Source organism: Apis laboriosa, unplaced genomic scaffold (assembly GCF_014066325.1).
Source record: "Apis laboriosa isolate Shangri-la unplaced genomic scaffold, ASM1406632v1 scaffold11_cov152, whole genome shotgun sequence".
NCBI classification, from domain to species: Eukaryota; Metazoa; Arthropoda; class Insecta; order Hymenoptera; family Apidae; genus Apis; species Apis laboriosa.
This window is the reverse complement of record NW_025221020.1, coordinates 314,229-341,265: the sequence shown is the minus strand read 5'-3', so window position 1 is coordinate 341,265 and position 27,037 is coordinate 314,229. Positions and strand designations below refer to the sequence as shown.

The 27,037-nt window shown below is 41.8% G+C and overlaps 2 protein-coding genes across 23 annotated transcripts in view; one reads left to right on the top strand and one right to left on the bottom strand.

Annotated features, from left to right (window-relative positions):
* LOC122717108 (twitchin) overlaps positions 1–24,374 on the top strand; it is a 53,501-nt gene extending 29,127 nt beyond the window's left edge. For all 21 annotated transcript variants that reach the window (XM_043941019.1, XM_043941010.1, XM_043940985.1 and 18 more), the window contains 47 exons: positions 458–760; positions 848–1,149; positions 2,341–2,926; positions 3,443–3,717; positions 3,820–4,126; positions 4,202–5,083; positions 5,231–5,530; positions 5,932–6,213; positions 6,295–6,594; positions 6,679–6,981; positions 7,242–7,700; positions 7,794–7,916; positions 7,997–8,884; positions 8,960–9,262; positions 9,785–10,666; positions 10,769–11,024; positions 11,107–11,432; positions 11,525–11,827; positions 11,911–12,295; positions 12,375–12,580; positions 12,663–13,123; positions 13,209–13,743; positions 13,824–14,018; positions 14,104–14,587; positions 14,656–14,908; positions 14,991–15,325; positions 15,537–15,652; positions 15,744–16,028; positions 16,117–16,256; positions 16,324–16,587; positions 16,652–17,268; positions 17,334–19,658; positions 19,744–19,877; positions 19,970–20,177; positions 20,263–20,415; positions 20,491–20,717; positions 20,805–21,095; positions 21,175–21,546; positions 21,691–21,747; positions 21,904–22,064; positions 22,149–22,248; positions 22,337–22,479; positions 22,542–22,698; positions 22,782–23,099; positions 23,192–23,305; positions 23,430–23,672; positions 23,790–24,374. In XM_043941019.1, coding sequence (XP_043796954.1) covers positions 458–760; positions 848–1,149; positions 2,341–2,926; positions 3,443–3,717; positions 3,820–4,126; positions 4,202–5,083; positions 5,231–5,530; positions 5,932–6,213; positions 6,295–6,594; positions 6,679–6,981; positions 7,242–7,700; positions 7,794–7,916; positions 7,997–8,884; positions 8,960–9,262; positions 9,785–10,666; positions 10,769–11,024; positions 11,107–11,432; positions 11,525–11,827; positions 11,911–12,295; positions 12,375–12,580; positions 12,663–13,123; positions 13,209–13,743; positions 13,824–14,018; positions 14,104–14,587; positions 14,656–14,908; positions 14,991–15,325; positions 15,537–15,652; positions 15,744–16,028; positions 16,117–16,256; positions 16,324–16,587; positions 16,652–17,268; positions 17,334–19,658; positions 19,744–19,877; positions 19,970–20,177; positions 20,263–20,415; positions 20,491–20,717; positions 20,805–21,095; positions 21,175–21,546; positions 21,691–21,747; positions 21,904–22,064; positions 22,149–22,248; positions 22,337–22,479; positions 22,542–22,698; positions 22,782–23,099; positions 23,192–23,305; positions 23,430–23,629 — 16,616 coding nt within the window. In that variant the 3' untranslated portion in view covers positions 23,630–23,672; positions 23,790–24,374. The remainder of the gene's footprint in view (positions 1–457; positions 761–847; positions 1,150–2,340; positions 2,927–3,442; positions 3,718–3,819; positions 4,127–4,201; positions 5,084–5,230; positions 5,531–5,931; positions 6,214–6,294; positions 6,595–6,678; positions 6,982–7,241; positions 7,701–7,793; positions 7,917–7,996; positions 8,885–8,959; positions 9,263–9,784; positions 10,667–10,768; positions 11,025–11,106; positions 11,433–11,524; positions 11,828–11,910; positions 12,296–12,374; positions 12,581–12,662; positions 13,124–13,208; positions 13,744–13,823; positions 14,019–14,103; positions 14,588–14,655; positions 14,909–14,990; positions 15,326–15,536; positions 15,653–15,743; positions 16,029–16,116; positions 16,257–16,323; positions 16,588–16,651; positions 17,269–17,333; positions 19,659–19,743; positions 19,878–19,969; positions 20,178–20,262; positions 20,416–20,490; positions 20,718–20,804; positions 21,096–21,174; positions 21,547–21,690; positions 21,748–21,903; positions 22,065–22,148; positions 22,249–22,336; positions 22,480–22,541; positions 22,699–22,781; positions 23,100–23,191; positions 23,306–23,429; positions 23,673–23,789) is intronic.
* Positions 24,375–24,461: 87 nt separating this feature from the next.
* LOC122717200 (ring canal kelch protein-like) lies at positions 24,462–26,850 on the bottom strand. Of its 2 annotated transcripts, XM_043941041.1 has the most exons (8): positions 26,832–26,850; positions 26,475–26,553; positions 26,201–26,400; positions 25,706–26,119; positions 25,428–25,629; positions 25,127–25,357; positions 24,850–25,062; positions 24,462–24,762 (listed from the first exon to the last, which is right to left on the bottom strand). In XM_043941041.1, exons 3-8 carry the CDS (start codon positions 26,366–26,368, stop codon positions 24,467–24,469), a joined length of 1,524 nt encoding a protein of 507 aa, XP_043796976.1. In that variant the 5' UTR covers positions 26,369–26,400; positions 26,475–26,553; positions 26,832–26,850; the 3' UTR covers positions 24,462–24,466. The 2 variants fall into 2 exon arrangements, with proteins under 2 accessions (XP_043796976.1, XP_043796984.1); XM_043941049.1 differs by lacking the exons at positions 26,475–26,553; positions 26,832–26,850 and having other exon boundaries at positions 26,302–26,398.
* Positions 26,851–27,037: the final 187 nt, after the last annotated feature.

Below are 27,037 nucleotides of genomic sequence, written 5' to 3'. Positions count from 1 at the left end.
CTACTATAGTAATCAAACAACTTCAAATTGGATTAGCATAGATATGTAATAAATAGCTAGAAACAAATAGGTGTTTGCTCCCATATTAATCAATCACACTGTCAGACTTCTTTCCAGCAGTGAACAATACATATATATATATTATATACTATACTATATACATATAGACATTGTACTATATACTATACTATATATATATATTATACTGTATATTATATTATATACATTATACTATATGCTATACTATATGTATATACATATATACATTATACTATATACTATACTATATACATATATACATTATACTATATATTATACTATATACTATACTATATACATATATACATTATATTATATACTATACTATATATATACATTACTATATACTATATATACATATATTATGATATATACATATCATTGAGACATTATAACTTGTTTAAACTCGAACTTTCAGATCCTCCATCTGCGCCTGGTCTACCAGAAATCATCGATTGGGCCGAAAACATGGTGAAGTTGAAATGGGAGCCACCGATACGGGACGGTGGTGCACCCATCACAGGTTACATAATCGAAATGAAGGACAAGTTTGGTACAACGTTCGTGAAGGCTGCCGAGGTGGAAGGACGAGTGTGCACGGGAACAGTGACACGATTGGAGGAAGGAAATCAATATCAGTTCAGAGTTCGAGCTGTGAACAAAGCAGGTCCCGGAGAACCTAGCGAGGCTACCAATCCTCATACTGCCAAAGCTCGTTGGCGTGAGTATAATGATTTCTCGTTCTCGAGTCGAGCATGTTGGAAAAATTGCATTTTATGTTAATTCATTTTCATTAATTCGTTTACAGTGAAACCGTTCATCGATCGGACCAATTTGCAACCGATAACCGTAAAAGTCGGTCTCACCGTCACTTTGGATGTGAATATCATTGGTGAACCGCCACCAAACGTAACTTGGTTCTTCCAAGACAAGGAGATAGTATCCGACGACACGATACGTGTCGACAATATCGACTACAATACCAAATTTTTCATTTTGAAAACCAAACGAGCGCACACGGGTAAATACGTGATCAAAGCGAAGAACGAGGTGGGCGAGGACACTGCCGATGTCGAGATAATCGTCATCGGTAAACCAAGCAAGCCAAAGGTACGAGATCCTATTTGAATTTGATCATCTCGCTCATTTATGACGCTAAATCGTTGTGTCACGATAAATATACAGATATATAAATATTTGTGATTTGAATCCTCGAGTGGGAAGATGTAGGAAAAAAGTTGTAGCAGGCAATTAACTTAGAAAGTTTCGAATTTGACAAACGTACAATAAAAACTGGACTATGTGAGAAAAGGAAATGATATTCTAAAGAAATAAATGTTAAATGAAAAAATGCTTATTAAAGAAAAAAGTTATGGATATTTGAGACGAGATGTCCCTAACAATTGCTATAAATTATTCGATAGATATGGACCAAATATAGGCCTAAACAATGATAATTTAACAAAATAACAATAAAAACAATGAAATTAAAAAGAATAAAGTGAAAAAAGCACTGTAAAAAGATATATTATTCAAAAATTGCCAATTAAAGTTAGGAATATTATTATTGCTTATTTTTCTAAAATATAATAAATAAACAATGACAAAACAAATAACAAAATAACTATAAAAACAATGAAACTGAAAATAATAAAGTGAAAAAAAGCACTGTAAAAAGACATATTATTCAAAAATTGAAAGAATTAAGAAAATTGCCAACTAAACTTAAGAATATTATTATTGCTTATTTTTCTAAAATATAATAAATAAACAATGATAGAAATGCATATATTATAATATAAGATAAAATTAATATATATTAATTTTAATATACTTTTGTGAATCAAATATTGCAATAAAAAAAAAAAGTAGAAAGTTTCCACTTTTCATACATTCAACTCTTGTCGCGTGGAACGATGTAGAATATATAAAAAATCATTGACAAATCATTACATTATGTGAATTTCTAATATGAAATAATTACTTAATTTTAAGTTTAATTTACAAAATTATTTATTGATAATTTATAAATAGATATTTTAAGATGTTTATAAATGCTTCTTAATAAATTTATGAAGTATTTCTCAACTATTGAAATTGCGATCGATAAATTATCCGATTAGTTGTCCGCCTATATATACGCGTATTTTGTTTAAACGTTTAAAAAAAGGATTTAAAATTTTAATATACAATCATTATTGAAACAATTATTTTTTACACATTTGAAAATGAATTTTATCCAATTAATGTACACTAATTCGAACCAGTGTCATTTTATCGAAATAAAATTTTAAATCGCAGGGTCCTCTGGAAATATCCGACGTGAACAAACACGGTTGCAAGTTGAAATGGGAGAAACCTGATGACGACGGTGGTGTACCGGTCGAGTATTACGAGATCGAAAAGTTGGATCCCCTGACGGGCCAATGGATCCCTTGTGCGAAATCCGTGGAACCAGAAGTGACGGTGACCGGTCTTCAAGAAGGGAAACCGTACAAATTCCGGGTGAAGGCGGTGAATCGAGAGGGCGAATCGGACGATTTGGAAGCGGACAAATCCATCATCGCGAAGAATCCGTTCGACGAGCCTGGGAAACCTGGCCGGCCGGAAATCAGAAACTGGGACAAAGACTTTGTCGATCTCGAATGGACTCCACCCAAGGACGACGGTGGCGCCCCGATCGAGAAGTATATCGTGCAAATGAGGGACAAGGAAGGCCGCCAATGGATAGACGTGGCGAAAGTTCTTGGAGATCGCACCACCGCCAAAGTCACCGATGGTATCGAGGAAGGTCACGAATACGAATTCAGAATAGTTGCAGTGAACAGAGCCGGGCCCGGAGAGCCGAGCGACACCTCGAGAAGCGTTGTTGCCAAACCACGATTTTGTAAGCATATATATATGCGTTTGCGAACACTTAACGCGAGATTCGTAAAGAGCTCATACGGAGAAATTTTTCATAAAGAAATCTTTTTCTGTTATTATCGCTCGCAGGCCTCTATTAAATCTAAACATGATGTTATATGAGAAGATTGTTTTTGAGAGTTTAATCGACACTTATAATCGTATATTTTTGACACACTTCATTGATGGGAAAATTTAAATAGTTAAATTAATTACGAAATTTAAATAGTTAAATTAAAACGAATAAAGTTACTTATTGGATAAATTACTTCGATAATTTATCGTTTAAAATATAATAATAATCGAAAATAATTGTAGTGGCGAGGTTATATGAAAAGCGGAATAACTATAACAGTTAGGAATAAATTATTCAAGCATTTTAATAATTTTAATAATTAAAGTAACTTTATTCGAAATTTTTAACTGGTATATATATATATATTCTTTTTTTTCTTTATATTCATTGTCTTTACACCATTTTTCCCTTTCTTTTGTAAAGTGGCACCCCGCATCGACCGCAAAAATCTCCAGAAGAAGGTTATGCGAGTGGGCCAATTGTTACGAATCGAGGCGGATATACAAGGCGAACCGCCACCGCTCGTTACTTGGAAGCTGAAGGACGCCGTGCTGAAGAGCATGGATCGTCTCAAGATCGAGAACGAAGATTATCACACCACCTTTATCATAAGTAAATTGCAGAGATCCGATACCGGCACTTACACGGTTGTAGCTAAAAACGACAGCGGTACCGACCAAGTGGACGTTGAGATCCTGGTACGATTACGCTCACTATTACGATTAAATATTTATACAACTTCATATCAAGAGGAAAAAGAAAAAAAAAAAAAAAAATCTAAAAATCCTTCGTTCTTTTAGGTGGTGAGTAAACCTAGCAAACCGAAGGGACCGCTCGAGGTGTCCGACGTGACCGCGGAAGGGTGCAAGCTGAAGTGGGACAAACCGGACGACGATGGTGGGGAGCCAGTCGATCACTACGTCATTGAGAGGATGGACGTTGACACGGGAAGATGGGTACCTTGCGCGACGAGTAAAACACCGGAAGCTGACGTTACCGGCCTCAACGAAGGCAAGGATTACCTGTTCCGAGTGAAGGCCGTCAATTCCGAAGGTGAATCCGAACCTTTGGAAACGGCAATCCCAACCACGGCCAAGAATCCTTACAGTAAGCGCGCTTTATTTTTCTGCGAAGCTTGACAGAGTGATCGATAAAATTTTAATAATTTTCCCTCGATCGTAGCCGAGCCAGACGCTCCTGGCAAGCCCGATCTCAAGGATTGGTCGAAGCAACACGTTGACCTGAAATGGAAAGCGCCGAAGAAAGATGGCGGGGCGCCGATAGAGAAGTACATAATCGAGAAGAAGGATCAATACGGGAAATGGCAGAAGGCGGCCGAGGTTCCTGGAAATAAAACTGAGGGTAGAGTGGAGGGATTGATCGAGGGGCAGAAGTATCAGTTCCGTGTGAAAGCCGTGAACAAAGGCGGTCAGAGTAAACCGAGCGAGCCGAGCGACAGCCTGGTCGCCAAGGATCGTTACGCCGCGCCCAAGATCGATCGTACCAATCTGAAGGATCTGACGATCAAGGCTGGGACGAATATTCGATTGGACGTGAAGGTCACCGGCGAGCCGCCTCCAACGAAAACTTGGTATCTGAACAAAGCGAAGCAGGAATCGGGCGGTGTGTTGACCATCGAGCTGGAGGATTACAGGACCAAATTCCTGGTGTCGTCCGCGTCGAGAGCTCATTGCGGTACGTTGACACTGAAGGCGGAGAACAGTTCCGGGAAGGACGAGGCCTCGATCGAGGTTCTGGTGTTGGACAAGCCTGGTAAACCGGAAGGCCCCCTCAAAGTGTCAGACGTGCACAAAGAGGGATGCACGTTGAAGTGGAATCCACCGTTGGACGACGGTGGCGTGCCACTCGATCACTACGTGGTGGAAAAGATGGACACGGAAACCGGAAGGTGGATACCGGTTGGACGCAGCAAAGAACCGAGCATGGTCGTGGAAAATCTGGTGCCAGGTCAAGAGTACAAGTTCCGAGTCTCGGCTGTGAACGCGGAGGGTGAATCGGAACCTTTGGAAACGGATCATGGAATCGTAGCTAAGAATCCATTTGGTTAGCATACAATTTTTCTTTCCCTTAAATCGATTGGAAAAAAATATTAATAATAGTAATAATTAAAAATATTAATAATAGTATTAATAATATCAAAAATATTAATAATAGTAATAATATAATAATGATGATGTTTCGTTTCATTAGACGAGCCAGGTCCACCTGGTCGACCAGAGGCAACCGATTGGGACAAGGATCACATAGACCTAAGATGGACTCCACCCTTAAACGATGGTGGATCTCCAATCACTGGATACATAATTGAAAAACGCGAGAAAGACGGCCCACGATGGATAAAGGCGTGCGAAACCGGACCTGAATGCAAGGGACGAGTCGATAACCTCGACGAGGGTGTCGAGTACGAGTTCCGTGTGAAAGCTGTTAACATTGCTGGACCCGGTGAACCATCCGACACCAGTAAACCGATCACAGCCAAAAGCCGACGATGTAAGAACATTTTTCTCTGGTGGCCTTTGAAACACCATCGTATCTTTTATATTTTTGTAAAGTAACTTTTTCGACCAACGAAAACATTTGTTTCTATCTATTATCTTTCTGAGTTTATATGTTTAATCACAATGATACAATTTTCTCGTATTTTCCATCTCCGTTTCTATTTATTGCCTTTTTATTGCCTTGCAATAATATCGCATCACGTCCTTCTGAGTTTGCGAATTTTTTACATTTTTCCAAAATAATTCTTCCACTCGAAACATTGTGCAATATCATATTACGTGTCTGAAAATTTCCAAGTTTAATTAAAATTCGATTATTAATAATTTTTCTCAATCGATAGATCGATTTCTCTATTCTAACCTCTTAACATAACCTCCATCGTTTTCCGACAGTGGCGCCAAAGATCGATAGGAAGAACTTGCGTGATATCACGGTTCGCGAGAACGAAGGATTCCACTTCGACGTGAAAATTATCGGAGAACCACCGCCTGACGTCACTTGGGTAATCAACAACAAGAGTATCCAACAAACGACGTTCCGCAGGATACAAAATGTGCCGTACAACAGCAAATTTTTCAACGACAAACCGGAACGGAAAGACAGTGGCATTTATAAGATCACGGCTGTGAACCAGTATGGATCCGATACCGCCGAAGTGGAAGTCACCGTCGTCTGTAAGTAATAAAATTCGTCTGTTCGTTTGAAAACGAAAAAATTTCTCGTCGTGAAAAATAATCGACTCGATTGTTTCGTAGCTAAACCTGCAAAACCCGAAGGACCGCTCGAAGTGTCCGATATTCACGCGGAGGGATGCACCTTGAAATGGAAGAAACCGAAGGACGACGGTGGAGAGCCCATCGAGGGTTACCTAGTGGAAAAGTTCGATCCGGATACGGGTGTCTGGTTACCAGTCGGTAAGACGACAGGCCCGGAAATGAAGGTGGAAGGATTGACACCTGGACACGAGTACAAGTTCAGAGTGAAGGCGCTTAACAAAGAAGGAGAATCGGAACCGTTGGAGACGTACAGCTCGATAGTGGCCAAGGATCCATTCAGTAAATATATATATATATATATATCTAAAATTAAAAGACTTATCGTCTAAGAAAAATTCTCATAAGGATGAAAAATTTGTTTAGCCGTGCCAAGTCCTCCTGGTGCACCTGAACCGGTCGATTGGACCGCGAATCAGGTCGAGTTGTCTTGGAAGGAGCCGGTCAGCGATGGCGGATCACCCATCACAGGGTACATCATCGAGAAGAAGGACAAGTACAGTACGATGTGGGAAAAGGCTTTGGAAATCGAGACACCTACCACGAAAGGCCTGGTTCACGGCCTCATCGAGGGCAACGAGTACTTGTTCCGCGTGATAGCCGTGAACAAAGCCGGTCAATCGGAGCCCGGCGATACCAGCAAAACGTTCACAGCTAAACCACGATACCGTAAGTAATCTCTTCCGTTATTGTACAATAAGCGAAACGCTTCGTGGCGTCGATCCAATTTATTCGCTACCGCATTGTATCCCTGATATAAGCGTGTATCCTCGTCGCAAATATAGTTCCATGCATAGTTTGCGAACGGATAAAAGAGATATGAAAGAGATACCGTTTGTACACCCAACGCTCTATAAATAATGAATTAATGAAAATAATATTTTGGCACTTATCGAACGATCGACTCATCTATAAATTTGTATCGACAGTGGCACCCAAGATCGATCGGCGCAATCTGCGGGACGTCACGTTGTCGGCCGGCTCACTGCTGAGATTCGACGTTAACGTGATCGGTGAACCTCCGCCGCACATCGAGTGGCGATACGGCGCCATTCCCCTGCACTCCGACAGAAAGGTGCAGATCGACAATTCCGAGTACAACACCAAGTTCAGCATTCGTCCCGTGGTCCGAGACGACAGCGGCGATTACACGATCACGGCGACCAACTCGTCGGGAAGGGATTCTGTCACGGTGCAAGTCACGGTTACGGACAAACCTATGCCGCCCGAGGGCCCGCTTCAAGTTTCGGACGTGCACAAAGAGGGATGCAAACTGAAGTGGAAGAGGCCGAAGGACGATGGTGGTACACCGATCGAATATTATCAAGTGGAGAAAATGGATCCAGAAACTGGTTGCTGGGTCCCTTGCGGTCGATCTACCGAGCCTAGTAAGTTTCCTCTCTTTTTTCCCCTAGATAAACAAATATTCGAAGAGTAAAAATATCTATTTCTTATTTATTTTTTTTCTTTTTTCGTTTTAGATCTGGAAGTGTCTGGATTGACACCGGGCAAAGAATATCTGTTCCGGGTTACGGCGGTGAATGCCGAAGGAGAGTCGAAACCTCTAGAAGCGGAACAAGCCATCCTAGCCAAGAATCCGTATGGTGAGTGAATTGTACGAATCACTCTGTAATCACTCGTGGTACGAAAACTAAAATTCCATTCGTTTCGAAAATTGTTTCAGACGAGCCGGGCAAACCGGGTGATCTTCGCGCCACCGATTGGGACAAGGACCACGTCGATCTCGCTTGGTCTCCGCCAACGAGCGACGGTGGCTCGCCCATCACAGGTTACATAATCGAGAAGAAAGACAAGTACGGGGAGTGGGAGAAGGCTGTGGAAGTGCCGGCGTACGAAACGTCGGCAACCGTTCCCGACTTGATCGAAGGCCAGCCTTACGAATTCCGCGTCCGAGCCGTGAACAAAGCTGGCCCTGGCGAGCCTTCCGATCCAACGCCAACGATCATTGCCAAACCGCGAAACCAGCCGCCCAAGATCGATCGTACGAATTTGATAGAGGTTAGGATCAAGGCTGGGCAAAATTTCAGCTTCGACGTGAAGGTTTCCGGTGAACCTCCACCGACCACGAAATGGATGTTGGGCAAACGAGAGGTTCGGCCCACCGAGCGTATCAAAGTGAAGCACGTGGACTACAACACGAGCCTGAGCGTCAGGATGGCCACGAGAGCCGAATCGGGCAAGTACAGCATAATCGCCGAAAATATAAACGGCGTGGACGAGGCGTTCGTGAAGGTGACGGTACTGGACGTGCCGAGTCCGCCTCAAGGGCCGCTCAGAGCGTCCGACGTGCACGCCGAAGGATGCACCTTGACGTGGAAATCGCCGGAAGACGACGGTGGCCAACCGATAGAAAAATACGTCGTGGAGAAAATGGACGAAGCGACCGGCCGTTGGGTACCGGCAGGAGAAACGGATGGACCGCAAACTTCTTTGCAGGTGGAAGGATTGACTCCTGGACACAAGTATAAATTCCGCGTCCGGGCGGTGAACAAACAGGGTAAATCGGAACCGTTGACGGCGATGCAAAGCATCGAGGCGAAGAATCCTTTCGGTGAGTCAATTTTTTTCACGTCTTGTACGCGCTTGTACTCTTTTCCATTAGACTAATGGACCGATGGTGTTTCAGACGAACCTGGAAAACCTGGCACACCTGTGGTCAGCGACTACGACTCTGACTTCGTCGAGCTTCAATGGGATCGTCCACAGGAAGACGGTGGCTCGCCCATTACTGGTTACATAATCGAGAAACGGGATAAATATAATCCGAACTGGGAGAAATGCGCCGAGGTTGAGGGTGACGTGAATCGTGGAAAAGTGAACGATCTCGTGGAGGGTATACACTATGAATTCCGCGTTAGAGCGGTTAACAAAGCCGGACCTGGCGAGCCATCCGATGCTTCCAAATCTCACTTGGCTCGACCCAAGAATCGTAATTATCTTTTTTCTTCTCTATTTACCTATCTCTCTCTTATACTTATTTATCTATTGGAAAAAAGTCTCGTGGATCCGATTGGATAATTTCGAAGGAAACGCCTATTTTCACACGCATTTTTGTTTCCACTATGATATTTGTACATGACTAATCCAAATCCAATGATTTCTATCTAAATCTCGATACATTAGCATAGGCTTAAAATCTAGAGAATTTTATCGATATAAACATTTTTATTTCTCATATGCATAGGCTAATTACGATAGTTTAATTTATAAATGTAATTTCGTATTCGAATAATTAAGATAATTACATGTGTGCGAATAAGCTAGATATACTAAAGATTAATATTATATCAAAGTTAGTTAAATAATTATCCTCGTATATATTTCTTTTACTATATAATATATATATACTATATAATATTTCTTTTACTATATAATATGTGGTGTCAGCTTCTTTCCAATCAAGTGAACAGCACATACATATACGTATAAAAAAATAACATTTCGTTTTCAGTTCCACCAAAGATCGACAGAAAATACATGCTGGACGTAAAAGTTAAAGCCGGTGGTTTCTACGACTTCGACGTTCCCGTTATCGGCGAACCACCACCGACCAAAGAATGGTCGTTAAAGGGTACGGTACTTTTGTCCAACGACCGTATCAAAATCGTGAACGAAGATTACAACACGAAAGTTCGCGTGATGGAGGCAAGACGTTCCGATTCCGGCGTGTACACTCTAGAAGCGAGAAACATCAACGGCAAAGACAGCGCCACCTTGACCGTGAACGTGCTCGATGTGCCTTCTCCACCGGAAGGCCCTCTCAAGATCGACGGCGTAACCAAAAACGGTTGCAATGTAAAATGGCGTCCACCGAAAGACGATGGCGGTTCCGAGATTCTCTACTATCAAGTGGAAAAGATGGATACGGAGAACATGAGATGGGTACCCGTCGCGGAAGCTTCGACCACGTATGCCCATGTGGATCACTTGATCGAGGGTCACGACTATCAATTCCGCGTACGTGCGGTGAACAAGCAAGGAGAATCCTTGCCGTTGACTGGCATGGACACGATTACAGCGAAAGATCCGTACGACAAACCCGACAAACCTGGAACACCCGTTGCCACCGACTGGGACAAGGATCATGTCGATTTGGAATGGACACCGCCCAAAAAGGACGGTGGATCACCGATTACGGGATACATCATCGAAAAGAAGCCTCGTTTCGGTCAATGGGAGAAAGCTTTGGAGATCGATGGAACTAAGACGAGCGCTAGAGTTCCCGATCTGGTCGAGGGTCAAGAATACGAGTTCAGAGTTATTGCCGTGAATAAAGCCGGTCCTGGCGAACCATCCGAAGCCTCTTCTCCAATAGTCGCAAAACCACGTTTCCGTGAGTAATCGATTTTTCTCTCTCTCTCTCTCTCTCTCTTATTTTTTCTTTTTTATTTCATTCTAAATTAACTTAAATTACGATAACTTTTCTTCCACGCAGTTGCCCCATCTTTCGACCCACACGCGTTGAGCGACCTGGTTGTTCGTGCTGGGCAGAAAATCAATTACATCATTCCTATTCAAGCATCGCCCAAACCTACTGCTACTTGGTCCCTTGATGGAGCCGTGATTATGGCCGATTCTCGTCACGAGATGTACACCACCAGTACCGAGACTACTTTTGAAATTCCATTCTCTGTACGATCCGACACTGGTCGGTATACTCTGACTTTGGAGAACGAGCACGGAAAGTTCAGGTGATCATTTATTCATCCATATAGACATCCAATGTATGTGCAACGAGTGGGACAGATCAATAAGATGAATGTACTGTTTCAGTGCAAGTGCCAGAGTCACAGTCCTCGACAGACCATCGCCACCGCAGAAACCTCTGGAAATCAGCAAGATCACCAAGGAAGGTTGTCACTTGGCTTGGGGCCATCCGTTGGACGATGGAGGCAGCCCTATATTGCACTACGTTATCGAAAAGATGGATTTGTCACGAGGAACTTGGTCCGATGCTGGCATGAGCATGATATTGAGTCACGAAGTGGCGAGGTTAACCCATCGCAAAGAATATCTTTTCCGTGTTAAAGCTGTCAACACGATCGGAGAATCTGATCCGCTCGAAGCGGCCAAGAGTATCGTTGCTAAGAATGAATTCGGTTGGTATTGCACTCGTATTACACTCGTATACTAACGGTTTAAAAATTTACTGCAATATGGATTTATTATAAATACGATTCGATGCTCTCAGACGAACCCGATGCTCCTGGAAAACCACAGATCACGGATTGGGACAAAGATCACGTCGACTTGCAATGGCCAGCCCCGAGCAGCGATGGTGGCTCTCCAATAACGGAATATATCGTTCAGAAGAAAGAGAAAGGTAGTCCATACTGGGTGAACGCGATTCACGTACCTCCAAGTCAGACGAACACGACTGTTCCCGACTTGACCGAAGGACAAGAATACGAATTCCGCGTGATTGCCGTAAACGCTGCTGGACAATCAGAACCCTCGGAGCCAAGCGATCTAGTCACTGCCAAACCACGTTACCGTGAGCATAATTTTACTTTATTCTTCGTTTTAATTTATTCGGCGATATACCAATTGTTTTATCCAACCATTCTAATATTTCAGTGGCTCCAAAGATCAAGACGCCTTTGCAAGATATTCGAGTCAAGGCTGGTCTTATCTTCCACGTGGATATCGATTTTATCGGTGAACCAACTCCGGAAGTCATTTGGACCGTTGGTAGCAGGGAATTGCAAAGCGACAAGAGAACGACCGTTACCTCTATAGGTTATCATACCATCGTTCACACCGTCAACGCCCAGAGATCCGATTCTGGACTGTATCACTTATTATTGAAGAACAGCAGTGGAATAGACGAAGGTAGCTTCCAGGTGATCGTTCTCGACAGACCAGGTCCGCCAGAAGGTCCCCTACAATACGAAGAGATCACCAGTCAATCGGTCACCTTGTCTTGGAAACCGCCTAAAGATAATGGCGGTAGCGAGATCACGTGAGTAAATATTTACAAAGATTTAAATTGGTTATAGAATGAGAAGAGAAACGAAAAAATAACATTGTTCGTTTCACAGTGGATATATAATAGAGAAACGTGATTTGACCCATGGTGGTGGTTGGGTTCCGGCGATAACGCACGTCAATCCTAAATATACCCACGCCACGGTACCGAGATTGCTCGAAGGTACGACTTACGAGTTCAGAATAAGCGCGGAAAATCTTCAGGGACGCTCGGATCCGCTCACTACCGATCACTCGATCGTCGCCAAGAACCAATTCGGTAAGCTTTTTTAAACATTTATCACGCGTAGTCGAGATTAAGAATCTTAATATTATCATATATTCATATATTATTATATCAGTCGCACCTGGACAACCTGGCAAACCGGAATGCGTCGACGCGGACAAGGATCACATAAAGATCAGATGGACGGCACCGATCAGCAACGGTGGATCGAAGATCATTGGCTACGACGTAGAGCGACGCGATCGTGCGACTGGTCGATGGTTGAAATTGACCAAGGAACCGGCAAGATACGCCGAATATTACGACGACCACGTGACCGAGGGTCATCAATACGAGTACCGAGTGACCGCGATAAATGCAGCTGGCTCGGGCAAACCTAGCGACACATCTGCCGTATTTATCGCGAAACCGATGAAAGAAAAACCGAAATTGAATCTGGACGCGTTAATTGGACGCAAGATCAAAGTTCGTGCCGGAGAACCTATTAACGTTAACATTCCACTGTCCGGTGCACCAACTCCCACTATCGTGTGGACCAAAGACGGAAAGCCTCTCTTCGAAACTCTCAGAATATCGGTGAGTTTTCGATTACCGATAAATTCAATTGTTTCAACGAGTAGTTTTTTAATCGTTTCTTTTTTTTTTTCGAATAACCTTTCAGACCGAAACCAAGAGCGATCGCACCAACTTGTTGGTTGAAAAATCCGTTCGAGAAGATGGCGGTATTTACACGATTACCGCAACGAACGAGCACGGAAAAGATTCGGCTGATATCGAGGTGATCGTGGTCGACAGACCGGGACCACCCCAAGGTCCGCTTCAATACACTGGCACTACGCAAGAATCCGTTTCGTTGTCCTGGAATCGACCCGTGGACGACGGTGGATCCGACATTACCAATTACATCGTCGAGGTATCAGACTATGGAAGCGACAACTGGCGGCAAACGCCCGGATATTGTCCAAGAACGAGCTACACCGCCAAAGGTCTTACCGAAGGCAAGAAATACGTGTTCAGGGTGCGAGCCGAAAACATGTACGGTGTGTCGGAACCATTGGAAGGAAAACCGGTCATCGCCAAGAGTCCGTACGATCCACCGGATGCTCCCAGTCAACCAGAAATTCTTGGGTACACGCCCAATAGCTGCAGTCTTTTCTGGAATCCACCGCTCAATACCGGCGGCAAGCCCATCACAGGTTGGATATTCTTTTCTTGTTTCGAATCGAAACGTTGATATTGCGATTCAAAACCTAACGCAACCTAACCTCTAACGCAGGATATTACGTGGAAAGACGGGAACGGGGTGGCGAATGGCTCAAAGTCAACAACTATCCTACTCCGAATACAACGTTCACGGTACAAGATCTTCACGAAGGATCTAAATACGAATTCCGTGTTATCGCTGTCAACGAAGCCGGACCTGGTAAACCCAGCAAGCCGACCGAGCCTATTACCGCTGGACATCAACGTCGTAAGTATAATAGACACGTTACAACAGATATATAATTTTCTCAAAGAAATCGTCGGAAGAAAACTTGTCGATCGTCGCGTTTCAGTTCGTCCCGATGCTCCCGAACCACCGAAACCCGACAGAATCACAAAAGATTCGGTGACGTTGAGTTGGCGGCCGCCACGCAGCGACGGTGGCGCCAAAATTAGAGGTTATATCATTCAGATGAAGCAGAGAGGCCAGGACGAATGGGATGACGTTAATGGCGCCCTTATACCGACCAACGTGTACACAGTGCCAAAACTCACCGAAGGAGAAGAATATCTGTTCAGAGTGATCGCCGTGAACGATGTGGGCAACAGCGATCCTAGTCGACCGAGCAATCCGATCGTTATCGAGGAACAACCCAACAAGCCTGTCATGGATCTCGGAGGAGTTCGCGACATTACCGTCCGTGCCGGCGAAGATTTCTCCATACACGTGCCTTATATTGGTTTCCCCAAACCCACTGCTACCTGGTATGCCAACGACGTTATCAAAGATGAGACCGACCCACGCGTGCATCAACAATTGGGCGACGATTACGCTAGGTAACACTTAACGATCACGCTGTTACAAATTGATCGTCGAAATTACGAATCAATTCTCTTCTTCTCAGTCTCGTGGTGAAAAATGCGAAACGTTCGGACGGTGGACAATACCGTCTTCAGTTGCGCAATTCTTCGGGCTTCGACACCGCCACTGTGAACGTTAAGGTTCTGGATCGACCAAATCCACCCGAGAATCTTCACGCCGATGAATTTGGCGGCGATGCTCTTACGCTATTCTGGAACCCACCGAAAGACAATGGCGGAGCTGACATCACGAACTACGTCGTCGAGAAACGAGAACCGAAGGGCTCGTGGTCCAAGGTTCGCCTGTTACGATCTTGGAAACTCGGCACGTTCCGTTTCGCGATATCTTTCGTTCACTCTCTTTCTCTTCTTACGACAGGTGAGCAGCTACGTGACGACACCGTTCTTCCGAGTAAGAAATCTAACGGTCGGAAGTATGTACGAATTCCGAGTAATGGCCGAAAATCAATATGGCACTTCGGATCCTGTAACCACGATGGATCCGATCAAGGCCAGGCATCCGTTCGATCCACCTGGACCACCTGGAACACCAAAGGGCGTTGAAACGACGGAGGACAGCATCACGATTACCTGGACGAAGCCTCGTCACGATGGAGGTTCCCCTATCCTTGGATACGTCATCGAGAAGCGTCTGTTGAGCGAGGACAAATGGGTGAAGGCCACTCCATCTCTCGTCCACGAAACTAACTACAGGTAATTCTCGCTCGAACGATCGAGTATTGTTATCGATCGGGTATTGTTATCTATCGGGTATTGTTATCGATCGGGTATTGTTATCGATCGGGTATTGTTATCGATCGGGTATTGTTATCGATCGAATATTGTTATCGATCGAGTATTGTTATCAATCGAGTATTGTTATCGATCGGGTATTGTTATTGATTAATCGTTTGAATTTTTGTAGAGTCACTGGTCTCATAGAGAATCATGACTACGAATTCCGCGTCGCAGCCGAAAATGCAGCCGGCCGCGGACCGTGGAGTTCCAACTCGGATGTCATCAGGGCCAGTGCACCACCGTGTAAGTGGTTTTTCGATTTGATCGAAATATTCTATCGATATATGTTATGTCGCTTAAATGCATTTATTATTCGCACAAATTTTTTCTCCAGTCCCACCGAGGATCACGTCTGATCTCAGTATTCGCGACATGACGGTCATCGCCGGAGAACCGTTCACGATAACCGTACCCTACACGGCGAATCCAAAACCAAGGCCGAGCTGGTCCATCAACGGCGAAGAAGTACTCACCAGCGATAGAATCAAATTCGATACAACTGACATCGCGTCGCAATTCATCAACAAAAAGGCAAAGAGATCCGATACGGGAACGTACACGATCTATCTCACGAACACCGTCGGCACGGATTCTGCTTCGTGCAGAGTTCTCGTCGTAGGTGAGAATTCGCGCGAAACCATTCCTCCAACCAATTTCTTGATACCAAGAATTAACCTCTTTTTCACTATTACGTTCTTTTCGTACAGATAAACCATCTCCTCCACAAGGACCGCTCGACATTTCCGATATTACCCCCGAAACGTGTACGTTGTCTTGGAAAGCTCCGTTCGACGATGGTGGTTCGCCTGTTACGAATTACATCGTAGAGAAATTAGATCCGGCTGGCGTGAGTACCTGCCTCTTCTCTTCTTTCCCCGTTTCTCTAACGAGACTTAATGAAACGATTGTTTCAGTACTGGACGAAATTGAGTAGTTTCGTAAGAAACACTCACTACGATGTGATCGGTCTCGAGCCGAATCGCCAGTACAACTTCCGAGTTCGAGCGGAGAATCAATACGGTATATCGGAACCGTTGCAAGCAGACGAGCCGATCACCGCCAAATTCCCGTTCACCGTCCCCGATCCTCCTGGACAGCCACGCGTCATCGATTGGGACACCTCGAACGCAACCCTTGTGTGGACACGGCCGATATCGGACGGTGGATCCCGTGTCCAGGTAAAGGATAAATAACGCTCTCGAGTTAAATTCTCGAATCGAAAATAAATCGTTTTCTCTTCAGGGTTACAAGATCGAGTTCCGCGACCCTGCCGACGACGCTCAATGGCGAGTGGCGAACGATTACTTGGTCAAGGACACGACTTACATTTGTTACAATCTGTTGAGCGGGCACGAGTACGAGTTTAGGATACGCGCGAAGAACGCGGCCGGTTTCAGCAAGCCTAGCCCACCTTCGCCGCCGTTCAAGTTGAAGAGCAAGTTCAACGTGCCCTCGCCACCTGGCACGCCGCAAGTGGTCAAAGTTGGCAAGAACTACGTCGACCTGAAGTGGGAACCTCCGATCTCCGACGGAGGCAGTCGAATCACCGGCTACGTGATAGAGAAGCGGGAGGTCGGAAGCGCGATCTGGGCCAAGTGCAACGAGTACAACGTGACCGACACCGAGTACACCGTTCTGCATCTGATCGAACGCGGCGACTACGAATTCCGTATATTCGCGGTGAACGCCGCTGGGAGGTCGGAACCGAGCTCCTGCACCACACCGGTCAAGATCTGCGAGGTGGAGGGCGGCGAGAAACCGGAATTCGTGAGAAATCTACCGATCAGCACCAACGTGCCTCTCGGCAAAACATCCGTGCTCGAATGCGAGGCGACCGGGAAACCGTTGCCCACCGCAAGGTTCGTCCGCTTTTCAACCATTTTTCTCGATTCTTAGATCCGCTAATCCATCTTACGAATTTTAGGTGGTTGAAGAACGGCAGGGAGATCACGATCGGCGGCCGTTTCCGTACGGAAGCGTTCGATGGAATTTACAGGCTCGTGATATCCGACGTCTCGGACTCGGATACCGGGGACTACAGCTGTCAAATTTCGAATCCGCTTGGTATGGCTACGACCACGTGTCGACTGAAGATCGGCACCCCGCCCCGTATCGAGCGTATGCCCGACATCTTGTACTTGGCCGAGAACGACAACACGAAGATCAAGATTTATTACAGCGGCGATCAACCGATGGACGTTACGTTGAGGAAAGACGGGCGAAAAGTGGTTGAGACGAGCCATATCAAGTACACGGTGTTCGACGAATACTTGATCATATTCATCAAAGATATTCAGAAGGACGACGCTGGCGTGTACGACGTTTCCATAACGAACGACAGCGGTAGCGTGAGCGGTTCGTTCAACGTGTGCATCACTGGATTGCCAGGACCGCCTAGCGAGCCTCTCGAGGTGACGGACATCGACAAACACACCTGCACCGTCTCCTGGCGTCCACCCAAGTTCGACGGCGGCGTTCGCGTCACTCACTACGTGGTGGAACGTCGCGACGTGAGCCACACCCATTGGATCATCGTTTCCTCCTTCTGCAAGGATTGCAGTTTCATGGTGCAGGGTCTGACAGAGGGACAAGAGTACCTGTTCCGCGTGATGGCGGTCAACGACAACGGTATGGGACCCCCCCTCGAGGGGACCAACCCCATCAAAGCGAAAGCTCCTTTCGACCCCCCTGGTCCCCCTGGTACGCCGAAAGTGATCGAGGTTGGCGGGGATTTCGTGAACCTTTCGTGGGAGAAGCCGGAATCGGACGGCGGGTCGAAGATACAAGGATACTGGATCGACAAGCGCGAAGTAGGTAGCCAGGCGTGGGTACGCGTGAACGTGATCATCTGCTTGCCAACCCAGATCAACATCACGAATCTGATCGAAGGAAGGCAATACGAGTTCCGCGTGTTCGCCCAGAACGCTGCCGGCCTCGGGCCCGAGTCGAAAGCCTCGACCTCGGTCAAGATAGCCGACCCGCAAGCGGCCAAACCACCTGAAGTGATTCAACCGTTGCACAAGGTGAACTGCGTGCAGAACCACAACGCTCACTTCCAGTGCAAGATCATCGGTATACCGAAACCTACCATCACCTGGTTCAAGGGCGCTCGGGAGATCGTGAGCGGGTCACGTTACAACATATATTCGGAGGGCGACGTGCACAACCTGATCATTCATGACGTATTCGGGGAGGACGCGGACGAGTACTTCTGCCGAGCCGTGAACAAATGCGGCGTCAAGTCGACCAAGGGCGAGCTTTTTATCAAGACACCGCCGAAATTGAACGTGCCCCCACGATTCCGCGACACAGCCTTCTTCGACAAGGGGGTGAACGTGGTGATAAAGATCCCGTTCACCGGTTACCCGAAACCGAAGATAACTTGGGTCAGAGAGGGAGAGGTGATCGAATCCGGTGGACATTACCAGGTGGAGGTGAAGGAAAGGCACGCGGTGCTCACAATCATAGACGGGAATCGTATCGATTCCGGCCCTTACCGCATCACAGCTGAGAACGACTTGGGCCAGGATAGCGCGATCATCAAGATACAAATCAGCGATAGACCCGACCCGCCGAGATTCCCTCAAGTGGACAACGTCGGCCATGACTCGTTGGCTCTGACATGGAAACCGCCCGTTTGGGACGGAGGTAGCAACATCACCAATTATTTGGTCGAGAAGAGGGAACATCCGATGACAAGTTGGATCAGAGTCGGTAACACCAGATTCTGTTCAATGGCGGTCACTGGGCTCAGCCCGGGTCACCAATACGATTTCCGAGTCTCCGCGGAAAATATTTACGGGAGGTCGGATCCTAGCGAGGTGACGCCGTTGATCACGACCAAGGGTACCGTAAAGAGAGAGTTTAAACAAAAGGAGTACAAAGTGGACGAGACCGGCAAAAAGATTCGTGGACGAAGCGACGAGAAACCGAGAGATTACGATCAATTCGTATTCGACGTATACAGTAAATACGTGCCGCAGCCTGTCGAGATCAAACACATCTCGGTCTACGATAGATACGATATTCTCGAGGAGATCGGGACTGGCGCGTTCGGAGTTGTCCATCGTTGTCGGGAGAGATCGACTGGAAATATATTCGCGGCCAAGTTTATTCCCGTGTCCCATGCGATGGAGAAGGAGCTTATCAGGAAGGAAATTGATATAATGAATCAACTCCATCATCCGAAATTGATCAATCTTCACGATGCTTTCGAGGACGATGACGAAATGGTTCTGATCTTCGAATTGTAAGTATTCTTCATTTCTTATTTTGAAGCGTCCTCATTATTTCTTTTCTATTCTCTTTCGTCTCATTAATTCGTTATTATTCAGCTTATCCGGTGGTGAACTCTTCGAGAGAATCACGGCAGAAGGTTACACTATGTCCGAAGCTGAAGTTATCAACTACATGAGACAGATTTGCGAAGGCGTGAAACATATGCACGAAAAGAACATTATACATTTAGGTGAAAGAAAAATATCCTCGTTAAAAATATCCGCATTTTATTACGCTTACGTCGATAAGAAAATTCTGATATCAAATTTGCTGTCTTTTCAGATATCAAGCCTGAGAATATCATGTGCCAGACGCGCAACAGTACCAACGTGAAATTGATCGATTTTGGTTTGGCCACGAAACTCGATCCCAACGAGGTGGTGAAAATCAGCACTGGCACGGCAGAATTTGCCGCGCCAGAAATCGTCGAACGCGAACCGGTCGGTTTCTACACGGATATGTGGGCTTGCGGTGTTTTGGCCTATGTTCTGTAAGCGAACACTGATACTTGAGACGATCGTTTTCGCGTGTTCCTTTCACTTCGATTCGTCCAATTAAAAAAATGAATTTTACAGGTTGAGCGGACTTTCACCGTTTGCTGGAGACAATGACATCGAGACGTTGAAGAATGTCAAAGCTTGCGATTGGGACTTTGACGAAGAAGCGTTCCGCGATGTATCCGAAGAAGGCAAAGACTTCATTAGACGATTACTTATCAAGAATAAAGAGTACGTCACGTTGTTAATATATACGTACGTTCTCTATAAATGTTTGCATATTTAAAAATATATTTTCGCATTTAGAAAGCGCATGACTGCCCACGAATGTCTTCTTCATCCATGGTTAACGGGCGATCATAGCAATCGTACGACACCGATTGCAACCAGTCGATATCTAAACTTCAGAGACAGGTTACGAGCCAAGTATGAGAATTGGGATAAATATGTTCTTCCTATTGGCCGATTAGCCGAGTATTCTTCGCTCAGGAAATTGTTGATTGACAAATACAAGATTTACGATTCCTGCTTTGGTAAGAATAATCGTTCGAGGAAAAAGGAATAATTTCTTCATAATTTTCTTTCATCTTGAAATAAAATCACCTTTTTTGTCAATGTAGATCGGCGACAAGCGGCACCTAGATTCGTTATCAAACCTACAAGTGCGTTCGCATATGAAGGACAAAGCGTCAAATTCACGTGTCGTGTGATAGCGATCGCCTCTCCGACTCTTACATGGTTCCACAACAATCAGGAACTCCGTCAATCCGTGAAATTCATGAAACGATATCACGGTGACGATTATACGTTCATTATTAACAGGGTGAAACTAGAGGACAGAGGGGAATACGTGATCAGAGCGGAGAATCATTATGGCTATAGAGAGGAAGTCGTTTTCCTGAATGTGCAACGTAAGCATTTGAAAAGCCTTCGTTCGTTGTCGTATAAAGATGATAGATCAGAAATTATTCTTCTCGATTATTTTTATAGCTTTACCTAAAGAGATTCCAAAGTATAGGCCAGAACTACATCCAGTTCGAAGAAGGGAGCCACTTGGTTACAACGTTTGGTTAGAAACTATTGAATCGGCACCGAACTTTACTTTCCTTCTTCGACCACGTGTCATTCAAGTCAGGCAAACGTGCAAACTTCTTTGCTGTCTCAGTGGTAATCCACCACCAACGGTCAAATGGTACAAAGATAGAGAAGAACTATCGAAATATCATTATCCGATGACGCACGCGGACGGTGTGGTCACGATGGAAATAATCGACTGTAAACCGGAAGATAGTGGTAAATATCGTTGCGTCGCTACCAACATTCATGGAAAGGATGAAACTAGCTGCGTAGTCATTGTTGAAGGTAATCTAGAAGAGATTTAGTTTTTTCTTAAGCGTTGTATCAAATATGTATAATATATATTATTATTTTACTTTACTTTTTTTTTTCCTTTCATGTTTACATTTATCACAATAAAATATTCATTTGTAAAAAATTTTTTCGCAGGCACTGGAGAAACTGAGGAGCAAGTTAAATTAGCCCATGATCTCCTACATTCCGGAGGTAAAGAGTATAGTCATTATTATATATTTTAATTATTCTTGTATCAATTCAAATTCAAATTTAAAATTAATCTTGTTAATTTCTTTATCTTCTTTATGATGATAATCTATTTGTTAATTACCAATGGAAAAAAGAATTTATATCTTTTTATCTTAGATCGAAAATTCATCGAGCAACCACTGAAACCGGCACCACCGCCGATCGTGACGGTGCATAAAGCTGGTGGATATAGTGGATACAGTTCTACAACCACTCAGGGTTATAATTACAGTAGTTCTTCCGCTAAGAACACTTCCACGAGTTCATTTTCTTATAAAGTAAGTTTAAAGAAAAAAAAGTATTATTGCATTCATTAAAAAAAGGCAAGGAAGATAAATATTTGATGTATATAATTTTTTTAGGCTACAGACTCTAGTACAGAAAAACGAAGTGTCAAGAAATATGGACTTGATAGCACCGGCAGTCCATCTCGTTCTAGAAGTACGACGAAAGAATTAATCTGTAAGTAAAATATTTTATATTCTTCGAAATAATGGTATCATTGAATAAATCATTGAATAAATCTAATAATTTGTTTTTTTTTTTTAAGATCCTCCGGATGAATCTATGAGAGCACCAAAATTCACGAAGAAATTGAGCGATCTCACTATCAATGATGGCGAACAGTTAGAACTTAGCGTAAATGTTGACGGTGATCCAGAACCACAAGTAACTTGGTCCAAGAATGGCAAGGCAAGTATATGATATTGAAATCGAAATGTAATTTAAAATTAATAAGCATTCCGTTCCGTTAGACGCTGAGTTCGTCAGGAATCATGAGCTTAAAATATAAAGGCGGTGTCGCGACTCTCGTTATCAACGAAGTATTCCCCGAAGATGAGGGCGAATATGCTTGCCAAGCAAGCAACAGCATTGGTACCGTAACTACCTCGTGCAAATTAACGGTAAAACGTAAGTAAAAAATCGCGAATCATTTTGCTAATACATAAAACAAGATAATGAAGAGAATTTTTGAATAAATATGTGCATTTTAGCTATGACGAGTGGATCTTCGAAGAAAAAGACCGATGATAAACCTCCCAAGATCGTAGACCATGTGAGCAGTATGTTCGTAAAGGATGGTGAACCTGTAACCTTGAGTTGTAGAATAATCGGTGCGAAAAAATTCGACGTGATCTGGTTACATAACAATAAAGAAATCAAACCTAGCAAGGACTTCCAGTACAGCAGCGAAGCTAATATTTATAAATTGAACATTGCCGAAATCTTCCCCGAAGACTCTGGTACTTATACCTGCGAGGCATTCAATGATGCAGGAGAAAGTTTCTCATCGTGCACATTAAATGTTCTTGGTAAGTTAACGATCATTCTCCGAATGATTTATTTTATTTGTATATATTATTAATAAAGCAAATGTCTTCTTATTTTGCAATTTTGTCTATAGTTCCAAACGAGGAACCAAAAAGTCCAGTCTTCGCGACATTCCCACAATCTGCAACGGTAAGCGAAGGCGAATCAGTTACATTCGTATGCAAGACTGAAACCGCGCCTTTGAAAGGTAAGCAAAAATATTTCTTTCCATTATAAAAATTTAATGTACAGGACATTGATAATTTTTTTCTTTTTTCCTTTTTTTTTTTTTTTTTTAATAAATAAATATTATTATATCTGTAATGTTACAGTAACGTGGTTGAAAGATGGAAAAGCGCTCCCAGAATCTAGCAGCAGATATTTGTTCAGTTCAGATGGTGACAAATCGTTTGAGTTGCGTATTAAGTCATGTACAGCTAGTGATGTGGGTCAGTATGTTGCTCGTGCGATTGGTAAAAAGGGTGAGACCAATGCTGCTTTCGCCCTGAATGTTACCAGTGCTAATGAATAATGAAATCGCTGATTTCATACATGACAAGTCATGATGCAATAAGGTTTGATGAAAATTTCTATTTCTCCTTTTTATATTATGTTCATATCATTTCTTATATAAAGTAGCATATCGATCATTAATTTCAATATTTATTTCTTTTAATACATCTTTTTTTCAGTTTCTAAAATATTATCAGGAGGGCAATAATAAAAAAAAAAATGTAAAAATGAATTGTATAAATGTGCAACTTGAAAATAATTGCGGTTATAAGCAACATAATGCTCGTGTATAAAAAAAAAAAATTGGAAAATTACTGTATTCATGCTATTCTATATGTAAATTATCATGGAACGCTATATTTACTTTTTGTGTGCTTATCATATCGCAAAACAAAAAAAACAAATGATGTTATATGATGAAAAACGAATCGAAAGCGTTAAAAAATACGGATAGCACGCTATACGCTAATACGAGCTTTGCTGTATACACGAATTAGCATATTTTAAATACACAATCGTACACAAACGGCAGTATAACATACAAAATCTTCGTTATAATCAAATAGCAGGATAACCAGCATCCTCGTATATTGTCGAAACAATAACAACACTTTATCTTGTTAGATGATTATACGATAGAATTTAACACTGCCGAGATGTACGTCTTTATTCCATATAATCCTACGCACTGTCGTGTTATACATGTTTGAAGACTGCTTCCGTTACAAAATTTCAGATAAATAAAAAATGATTCAAATATAAAATTTGATTTGATTTTTTTTATTTTCCTTTTATCATTACTGTACTGTAATTTCATAAAATATTTAACATCATATTCAAGTACAAAAAATTCTTATTAAACAGTATCGTATAAAGTATGAGGATCTATAATGTTAAAACAATTCATCATGGGAGAAATAGAATCTTCAAGACCCATTTTTATCTCTGTGTGCAAAAATTGATTATTGCCTTCAGAAACATTTAATATCATTATACCAGTTAGATCAATCTCTACATATCTTAACTCGCACCAACGATCTTTGTATACGACGAAACTTAATAAAGTATGATCAACGCGTCCTTTTAAACATTCTTCTCTTTTACAAACAGAATTTCTCCTCGTAATATCGATTCTTAGAAGAATCGCCATATCTAAATTATTTTACGAAAATTGTTAAAAGTTTTCATACAAACAGACAAGTATTATGTTTATATTTAAATATATTTTTCTATATTTACCGATCAAAAATAACGTTGAATCATATGTAAGAAGTGCATTTACTCTTTGCAAATTAGGATTATTGTACAAACCCTTAACGATACGCCAATAATTATCTTCAGGATAATAAATATAAAGTGTCGATTTCAAAAAAAATAATCTTCCATTCAGAACACAATGAGGAGGTACCTCTGTGAAACATTCAGGGACATATGCACCTTCTTTCCATTCACCTGAAATCGTTTGTGCATTATAACCAAAATTTTTAAAAATAATTCTTTCAATTCGATTTTTAACCTGTGTGAATATCAAGAATATCAACTGAACGTAACTTCACCCTATGTTTCCCCACACCACCTACTATAATCAATTTGTTGCTTATAAATGCAGCAATCATATGTCTCCTAGGATTTGGCAATTCTGCTTGATAATACCATTTATTAGATAAAAGGCAATAACGTGAAATAATTTCGTTAAATTGTCCACCTTCTAAACCTACTTCTCCACCAATTGTATATACACTGAAACCTAAAGCAATATTTCTGATTATTAGAAATTTTTTTTTTTAATAATCTGTAGAACTTATTAGTAAACACACCTCTACCAATAACTTGCATTCCATTTATCCATTTCTCTGGGTATTGAATACTTTTTAATTGTATGGATTTACATAAAATATTATTATCCCAAATATATAAATTTGCAATTTTGTTATCATTGCTGTCATCTCTTTCACAAACAACTGTACCCTTTATAAATTTGTATTCTCTTTCTTCTTTAATATCTATAGTATCTGATATCTGTAGTTAAAATATCTCAAATTTCATATATCATAAAAATTACATATATATAAATATGAAAAAAAATATTATTTACCGTATGATGTTTCATCCACTTGTTCTTTACAAAATACAAATAACTTTTACTAGATCTCACATTAATATTTTGTATTAATTGACTAATATTATCTGTAGTTAATTCAATAAGCATAGATAAAGGAAGCTCCTTGAAACGGTCTAAACAAACAGACAGACAAATGTCTCGTAATGGTTTTATATTCAACTCTTGTGCTAACAACCATATATCAATTACTTTCTCTGGTAATAACCAACATAAAACTATAATTTCTATAATATCATTTATTAATTCATCAACGATAAATAATACACTCAACTGTAATAAATTCAATAATTCTATAAAATTATTTTGTAAAAACTTTGTCATAGACACTTTTATGGAATGATAATAAATATCTACACGTTGCTCATTATGGATCCATTCGACAAAATTCTAAAAATATAAAAATTATATAATTATCATAATAACATAAAAAAATTTTTTTACTTATCTAATATAAATCACAAAAATAACCTGTAAAGTATATAAAGCAATGTCATAATTAATAACATGTTCCTTGTTATGAGAATCATTAAAATTATGAGAAAAAAGAGATGCAAAATAGCAACTCTTACTTGCAAGTTTTTCTTTGTTCACTTTTAAGCGATTTTCTTTAAGAATCAAAATTAAATATTCCTCCATGACTAATCATTCTTTGTCATTTGTAACTATAACTGTAAATCATTACAAATTCAAAATTGAAATGTAAAAAAAGATAACGGCAAAATATAAAATAAATCATACATACAATGTATTTTTTATCTTATACCTCTAGAATCCTATTATCATTTTAGTATCATTCTTAGTATTACCGATTCGGCTTAGAGCTACAAAACATTGGAATCATTATTATTTAATTATTAGTTAATAGCTGGAACTAAAATTAAATTTCAAAATAAAATACAAATAAGAAATGGAATAAATATTCTGTTACAGAATATTTTATAAAACATATGTGAAATACATTTTACATATAATTATTATTTATATGAGCAATTTATATAAATATTTGAAAAAATATTTAAAATAAAATTATTTTTATGAAGTTATTATTCTAGAAGAAATATATTATAAAGTTAAAAATGTAATATCCATATCTTTTAACCTTATACATTAAAGATTAAAATACATTATAATTGTCATCGCCCAAAAAACAACTAAAAACAAAATAGTGGAAAAAGAATAAAAATAGATTAAATGATTAATTTTTAATTTTTAATCAATTTCTATTCTTTTTTCGCTATTTTTTTCTTTTTATCTATACTTGTTCTTTTATTTTTTTTTCCGTTCTACAGAATCATATATTATATA